Source organism: Pezoporus wallicus, unplaced genomic scaffold, assembly GCF_028554395.1.
Source record: "Pezoporus wallicus isolate ANWC-B61680 ecotype Strahan unplaced genomic scaffold, APGP_CSIRO_Pwel_v1 contig_2025, whole genome shotgun sequence".
Taxonomy (NCBI): Eukaryota; Metazoa; Chordata; class Aves; order Psittaciformes; family Psittacidae; genus Pezoporus; species Pezoporus wallicus.
Genome location: NW_026640253.1, coordinates 4,110,940 through 4,119,066, shown reverse-complemented (window position 1 = coordinate 4,119,066; position 8,127 = coordinate 4,110,940). Strand labels below are relative to the sequence as shown.

The following is an 8,127-nucleotide window of genomic DNA, read 5'->3' as shown; positions in this document are numbered from 1 at the left end:
TTGGCTTTCTAGCCTGCAAGCGCACACTGAAGCAGGCTCATGTTCATTTTCTCACCAACCAACACCCCCAAGTCCTTCTCTGCAGGGCTGCTCTGAATCTCTTCTTTGCCCAACCTGTAGCTGTGCCTGGGATTGCTCCAACCCAGGTGCAGGACCTTGCACTTGTCATGGTTAAACTTCATGAGGTTGGCATCAGCCCACCTCACAAGCGTGTCAAGGTACCTCTGGATGGCATTCCTTCCCTCCAGCGTATCAACCGAACCATACAGCTTGGTGTCATCAGCAAACTTGCTGAGGGCGCACTCAATCCCACTGTCCATGTCAGCGACCAAGATGTTGAACAAGACCGGTCCCAACACCAATCTCTGAGGGACGCCACTCGTTACTGGTCTCCAGCCGGACATTGAGCCACTGACCACAACTCTTTGTGTGCGGCCATCCAGCCAGTTCTTTATCCACCAAGTGGTCCATCCATCAAACTGATGTCTCTCCAATTTAGAGACAAGGATATCGTGTGGGACAGTGTCGAATGCTTTGCACAAGTCCAGGTAGATGACATCAACTGCTCTACCCCTGTCCATCAGTTCCATAGCCACATCATAGAAGGCCACCAAATTGGTCAGGCAGGATTTCCCCTTAGTGAAGCCATGCTGGCTGTCACCAAGCACCTTGTTGATTTTCATGTGCCTTAGCATGCCTTCCAGGAGAATCTGCTCCAAGATTTTGCCAGGCACAGAGGTGAGACTGACTGGTCTGTAATTCCCCGGGTCATCCATTTTCCCCTTCTTGAAAATGGGGGTTATATTTCCCTTTTTCCAGTCGTCGGGAACTTCACCTGACTGCCATGATTTTTCAGATATGGACAGTGTCTTAGCAACTTCATTCGCCAGCTCTTCAGGACCCACGGATGGATTTCATCAGGTCCCATGGACTTGTGCACATTCAGATTTTTAAGATGGTCTCGAACCAGATCCTCTCCTACAGTGGGCCCAAGGTCTTCATTCTCACAGTCCCTGTGTCTGCCTTCCAAGACTTGGGTGGTATGGTCAGAGCCTTTGCCAGTGAAGACCGAGGCAAAGAAGTCACTGAGTACCTCAGCCTTCTCCAAATGCAGGGTAGCCAGTTCTCCCGAGAGCTTCCTGAGGGGGCCTACGTTCTCCCTAGTCTGTTTTTTATTTGCTATGTGCCTGTAGAATCCCTTCCTGTTATCCTTGATATCCCTAGCCAAGTTTAATTCTAACAAATTTAATTCTAACATGCTGTGTTAGTTGGCTGTTGGCTAGTTTGGGTCAGGTGTCCTGTCTCTGCTTCCTCCTTGCTTCCCCTCCTCTGTGGCAGAGCATGAGATTCAGGAAGTCCTTGGTCAGAGTAAACATTACTGAGCAGCAACTAAAAACATCGGTGTTATCAGTGCTGTTCCCAGGCTGAAAGTCAAAAACACAGCACTGCACCAGCTACTAAGAAGGAGAAAAACACCTGCTACTGCTGAACCCTGGACAGTATCCACCCCTTATTCCATATCATTCACGTCATGCTCAGATCTCACATTTTTCAATATACCATCACTCTTGTCTCATATATATAGTATATGTATACACACAATCACACACACATTCAAAGAGAGAGAGAGATCATTCCTTAGTGCATGGACCAATCCCTATAAAGCTGCTGAGTTCATCCGATCCATTTTGGGCTCCATCTCTTGTAACAGTCTTTCAGAGCAGGAGAGGCATTGTCCTGAACCCAGGACACAACTGGAGAAAGAAAAATGATTACTTTTTTCACTCCTTCAGATTGGGGGACCTGCACTAGGTCTTTATGAGAAAGCACTTGTATATCAGCATTTTAGGCCCCTTGCCACCATTCTGTATAGCATTAATAATGGAGCCGTAAAAGTTTCTGAGATAAAAATAGCCTTTGGAATATATTTTGATAATAAAAAAATTGTCTATAGTGAAGTAGTTTTTCTTTGCCATAGGGTGTCTCTAGTCTAGGAATAAAACAAAATAATAACTCATAAAGAATATTTCAAGAACTCTTCTGACACTTCGCTAAGGAGGCTCTGCTGAGGTTGGTGACCACTCCTTTGGCATCCACTCTTGAACAGACTGGTGAATAAGGATGAATCCCTCCTCCAATACATGTTTACCGTTGCAAAACTTGAATTTAGAACTTTGTTTGAACTGAACTTACAGTCATGTTTTAAGCAGTCTTTGAAATGCTGGCCTGTGGGACACCAGACTGTTCTTATAAACTAGTATTTTAATTAAAGCAGTGTGTAAACAAATGCTCCTGATTTTGAAGGCATTTGATGACATTTTCCACTTCTCATCTGTCACATTAGGGCATAAGCTGGACTTGACATAAGCACACAGCTATTCTTGAGCTTCTAGGACTTTGAGAGGATTCTTGCTTATGGGCTGATACTGTTTCACAGTCTTGTTCTCCCTGAAGCCTCATGGGTTTCAAAATCCTCAAACTCCTCAGAGATTTTAATCTAGTTCATGGATGGATTTCAACCATTTAAAGGCTAGTGCCCAACATTTTGCTTTGTGGGATGTTCACCGTGAAAAGATGCTTAGCCAAAATTCTTCAGTAATGTCTCCTGCTTGGGCAGAAGGAAGAGCTTTGACCTTGACTCACCTCAGGTGAGTCACCTTGGCTGCTACCTGGCACGAGTCACCTTGGCTCCTACCTGGGGCAGGTGCAGAAAAGGATGAGGAGGAAGAATGCTGACTCTATATATTTTAGCCCTTACAGCCCAGATCCCCCAAACCTGGAACTCAATTTGGGATATGGGGTTAGCTCTGAAATTGGAAAGAGTCCCTGTCTGCTCTGTCATTCTCCAGCCTACCTAGCCTAGCCAAACTAGGTTGGCTAAAATACACGGTCATAGTATTCCCAGGGTTTACTTTTCAGCTGATGCAATCAAAGAACATGCTGCCTTCCACTCGTAAGGCTACTCACTACTTTCTAGCATGTCTAATTCAGGTCTTTACACTTTAAAAGACATAGTTTCAAAGACTGGAGGATGAGGAGTGGTAGGGGTGGGAGTGAAGGGAATTAAACAAGCAAACTGGTTTGTTTGCTGGTTTGGTTTTTTTTTACCTACAGAGTTTTGCTTCTCCCTACAAGCGCGGCAGGTGGTGCTCTTGATCCTTCCAAACGGAAATTCTATTTACTAAGCTCCAGTAAGGTCAGAATTATGCCAGTCAGCACCAGCTTGCTAGTTTTAGCCCTGTCCAGCTAGTCCAAGGATCTTTCAGCTCTGAGTGAAGTGTTTTCTGTCGGTGAAAGGGAAAGGAGGGAAGAAAAGGTATTTTAGTGGGGACTGGCTTTTGGCAGTAAATGAAGAAAAGATCAATACAAACAAAAGTAGCTAGTTGGCAAGTACATACTAACCACACTCTAGCCCAATCCAGCCTTACATCCCAAGTTTAGATGACAAAGATGCTAGCTGTGTAACCCGTAAGTAAAACATTGTAGCTATTAAGTTGAGTGGTTCTGTTGAAGCCGTTTCAGTTGTGCTCTTTAAGTAGGATCTGGTTTCACCTGCGCAATGTAATTTCCCACTGCAAGCACTCCAAAATTTATGAGCTACAATTATTCTAATTTCAAGATCTTTTGTGATTTGAGAATAGGCTCTTGCTTGTTTTTCAGCTGGTAGATATAACCTGTGCTGAAGATCATGCATTTGCTGTCACCCCTTACAATTTGCAGTCTGGACCAGAAAAGCCACTGGCAGTAGAGAGGTAAATTCTCTTCCAGCTGTTAACAAACAGATAATAATTGAAACTGGGAAATGTCAATATATATATGAATTTGGGTTTTATATGAAAAAGAGAACGTTTCAAGTTGAAAACCCATCTCTCTATTCCAAAATTTAGTGGAAAACGCTTAGGAAGTAATTAAAAATAGGTAATTCTGAGAACTTCAAAACTTTGGGGAGAGAAATCATTATGAATACATGCCAGGCATCGAGTCAACTAGATTCCTCCCCAAGTTTTTTTTTTTTTTTTTTTGCAGCAGTATTCCTGGAAAGGTGTCATTGCCAGTTCTTTTGAAATTTTCTTGTAAATATATGCTCCGTCAGCATTTAGTACTAGGTTAAAAAATAGCCCGCTTCATTTATTCTAGCAGCATTTAGTGCTGCTGTTCCCAGAATTCTACATGTTAACTATGTTCAGAGATACTATAAAATAGGGGAATTTGCATGTTTTGCTACCCAAGATGTTATTAAAATACACTTGTTTAGTTTTTAGATTTTCTTGGCATGCAGAGGGTAGACACCAATAGATGGTGCTATTGGTGCATTAATAAGGTTCAGGTTCACTTTGTTTTCTGATCTGTGGCTGGAATTTGTTTAAAAAAAAAAAAAAAAGGAACAAAACAACAAACCCCCTAATGCTAAGCTTTTATTGAAGATGTTCTGCCCACCCTGAACTGGTCACCATTTAACTTTAACCTGAACTGTGGCCCAGGAAATCCTTCAATATAAATAACCTTGGAAGCTGCCGTGACCATTTTTGGAACACTCTCCCTCAATAAATCTGTTATTTTGTTGTGCAATGTTGAAGTGTGCAGTTGTTTCCCTGATTAATTAGGGCAAAAAATAAACTTGCACGATCAATCCAAGCTGTGACACGTTTCAGCCCAGGCTGGAACATGTGGATAGGAAAGGCCTCAGAGCTTTTCAACTGATCTGACCTGGGATTTTAAGATGCATTCTTGCTTTTGGGTTTACTTGATCCAGCTAGATAGGGTGGCTGCTAACAAAGCCTGTAACTGAAGGGTTTCGGTCTGGCACAGAAGGGCCAGGCTAGCTTAGCAAGGGTAGGGCTGAACACAGTGTAACATCGTTCATCTTGACCACCTGCCCCCACTAAAGACAACATAAGAGAACTGGTTTATGTAGTGTTTATTTCACATATTACCCGTGGAGAACAGCTGATACATTCTCTACATCTTTCACGAGTCTGGAATGCAAGATAAAAAAGGGTATGGAAAAAAAAAAGGTAACATTTGACATTCATGATATGAAAAATAGAGGGGATACAAAGTTTAAAAATGCCCTTATGCAATATATATATAAAACGTATAAAAATAAAATATATTTTCAAAAAAAAGATACAAACAGGACATGACAGAGGACAATCTTAAATATTGATACGTATCTCATGATCCACACACACCGCACTTAAAATTAACAAAAACCACGTACAATTGCACTTTTCCTCTCTGGAAGGTTCAAGTATATTGCAGTCCCCGCAGGGACTAGTGAGTGTCCGATTCCCTGCCGGGTGCAGATATCGCAGAGGGTAGAGCAGATGTGGGCGACATGTCCTTGCCGAGGGCCGAACGCGCACCCCCAAACAGCCATGGGCAGCGGGCGAGGCGGGGGCCGCGGTCCCAGGGTCCGGGGGTGTAGCGCAGCGGCCGGCACCCGGCGGCGGGTTTCCCCGGCGGTGGGTCTCCCCTGAGCAGCCCCTCTTCGGGGCAGACGGGGCCGGGGCAGTTCTGAGGGCGGCCCGCCGGCAAGGAAGGTCCGGCGCCCCCCCCCCCCCCCCCCCCCCCCGAGTGCAGCGGCGGGGCAGGGGGCGACATGGCGGCCGGCAGGGTAGAGGGGCCTCTGGCGCCTTCCAGTCCCAGGCGGCGGCGGGCGCCGGAACCGGCGGTGCCTCGCGCGGAGGGTAAAGAGTCAGTGACCGGCCCGCCGCTGCGGCGGACCGGGGAAGCAGCCTCTGCGCGTTCCTAGAGGGACGCGGCTTTCACAGCTTCCCCACTCCAACCCCCAGCGCGGGGCGCGGGCCGCAGAACCGGCTGCTCCTCACCCTGCCGGGCCCTGGCAGCGCGGCCCGCCGCTCCGCCGTCCCCGGCCCTGGGAGGGCGCGCCGGCGTTCCGCCTGGACAGTCGCTCTCCGCGAATACTGGCGGCTGCCGCCGAGCAGCAGCGGACCTCCGGAGCGTCCACACTTAAGTCCACCCATCCGAGACGTCCTCGGCCGGTAGCACGGAGTTCAAACCCCGAAGACGGCGGCGAGGGGCTGCGCCCGTGGCGTCCGGAGGCGCCGCTCGGACCGGGGGGAGCGCGCAGGGCCGAGGCGTTCGGGCAGGGAGCGCCTCCTGCGGCCGTAGCCCTGGGGACTGATCTTGCTGGCGGGGGCGGTGTCGTCCTTGTCTTTATCGGTCAGCTGGTAGATCTGGTGGGCCAGCTTCTGCACCGTGCACGTCCCGAACCGACACCCCGTGCGGATGGCTTGGAAGTGGGGGAAGCTGTTAATGCTCTGGCGGTAGCGCTTGACGCGGATGTGAGCATCCTCCCGAGTGCTGCGGGGCAGGAAGAGGGAGAGCGGGCATGAGAAACGCGCAGTGGGGCTTCGGAGGAGAGGAGCCCGTGGGACCAGTAGGGAGGGCAGGGAGCCCCCGGCCTGGAGGTGGACCCGCCCCGACGGTGCAGAACTGCCACCCCCCGGCTTTGCCCTTCGTACGGTGGCGGGAGAGGAACGACCTGGTCCCAGGGCAGAGCCTCAGCCTGCTGCCGATGGGAGAAGAGGCCCCGCCGTTTTACGGCGGTTACTTTTATCTATGGATCCAGAGCTCAAGTTACTATTTATATTTGACTTTCACAGTAAAGGTTCTGCTATCTCCCGCCAGCTGAAAAGCGCGGGGAAAGGGAAGCGGGAGGGTGCTTTCTGTGTGCTGTGCAGTCCGGGCAGAGCCTGCCTATGGGACCTGGGGGGGGGATCTACAGCGAGATTAAGCCTAAACACCCGGAAACGAGGGGACTCTGAAGCTTCCCACTGTCTCGATCAAGTGCCCAAGACCAAAAGAGGCTGGAATGTACCTGGGATGCGAGATTCGAGGTTCCTCCTTCACGTCCTGGGTCCGTATGAGCGGCTGCACGTCGGCGGCTGCCCCCAGCCCTCGGAGTGCGCCTGTGGGCTTCACGTCCCGCTTGGCTCGGCTCAGTGCCCATTTTGTCCATCTGAAAGGAGCGCAAGGGAAGAGGACAGCCTGTTAGCGCAAGCCTGCAGGGCGGGAGCCAAACCAAATAGATTCGAGGGGCGATTATATTTGCCAGCGCCGAGATTTTTCTAATTTTGTTTCCTGAAAGGGAATGAGGCCTTTAAGGCGCTGTGCAATTCCCGCAGGGAATTCAGTCCCTCCGATCGCGGACGGAGTCCGGCGCGGAGGCTCCGGAGCGGGACTGGGCGCTGGCAGGAGGGCGCGCTCCGATACTCACTTTCTTTTGAACTCCGTCGCTACATTCACCCTTGCAGCATCCATCCCGAGGAAGGTGACAGAGCCGAGATAGAGCAGGGCTACGTGCACCAGTTTCATTCTGGCTGGGATCCTGGCGGAGGCAAGAAGAGAAGACTGTAAGCACGATTGCAAATATATGTCAAGTAAGGACCGTCCTTCATTTCCGGTGATGCCAGAGAGCTCCTTTTCTCGGAGAGCCCCCAGGCTACCGGGGACTTTGTGTGCGGTATGAACAAGGAGCTAATATTTACTCAACTTATCACAAAGTGAATAGCAGAGCCTCCAGAGTTTACGTTTGTCGAGAGTTTTACTTGCAGAGAAGGCTGAAACCCAGAAGGATTTCCAGAATACCCCCAGCGGCTTGCACTAGGATTTAGCAAACCCATGAGATTAGAGGGAGTTGACTCTGAGATACATCGTTTCCAAACTCCAGCAAGTGTTTTGCTGCCTGGAAGCTGATCCCCTGATAGCTCATCTTCCCACTTCACACGCAAAACCAGCTAGCTCTAGATCTTATGTTGTAAACTGCCAGTGCAAGACTCTGCTGCATAACTCCAAGCTCTTCAGATCAGTCCAGATTTAGCAGACTTTTTACTTCCTTTCCAGCTTCCCTGCATCTTTTGTTTGTTTGTTTTTCTTTTTTTTTTTTTTGCTGGAATTATTGAGGAAGGGAAGAAGAAAAAAAACAAAAAAAGCTCAAAAGCTCTTACCTGCCAGTGAGGATAATCCACTGAGACAAATGTTTTTGTAGTAGCGATCCGAACTTGCAGGGTTTCCTGAGGAGCGAGCACTCCCTCTTTGTGTGTCTGAAGTAACCACTGCAGAGCTGCGCTCCACCGCTCCCTTTTATAGAGAGGCGCGAGG

General features: G+C 48.9%; 1 protein-coding gene across 1 annotated transcript; it reads right to left on the bottom strand.

Moving 5' to 3' along the window:
- Positions 1-5,564: 5,564 nt before the first annotated feature.
- On the bottom strand, positions 5,565-8,127 carry ADM (adrenomedullin). The gene is made up of 4 exons (XM_057418241.1): positions 7,974-8,127; positions 7,244-7,354; positions 6,845-6,985; positions 5,565-6,327 (listed from the first exon to the last, which is right to left on the bottom strand). The coding sequence occupies exons 2-4, from the start codon at positions 7,339-7,341 to the stop codon at positions 6,018-6,020; spliced, it is 549 nt and encodes a 182-aa protein (XP_057274224.1). The 5' UTR covers positions 7,342-7,354; positions 7,974-8,127; the 3' UTR covers positions 5,565-6,017.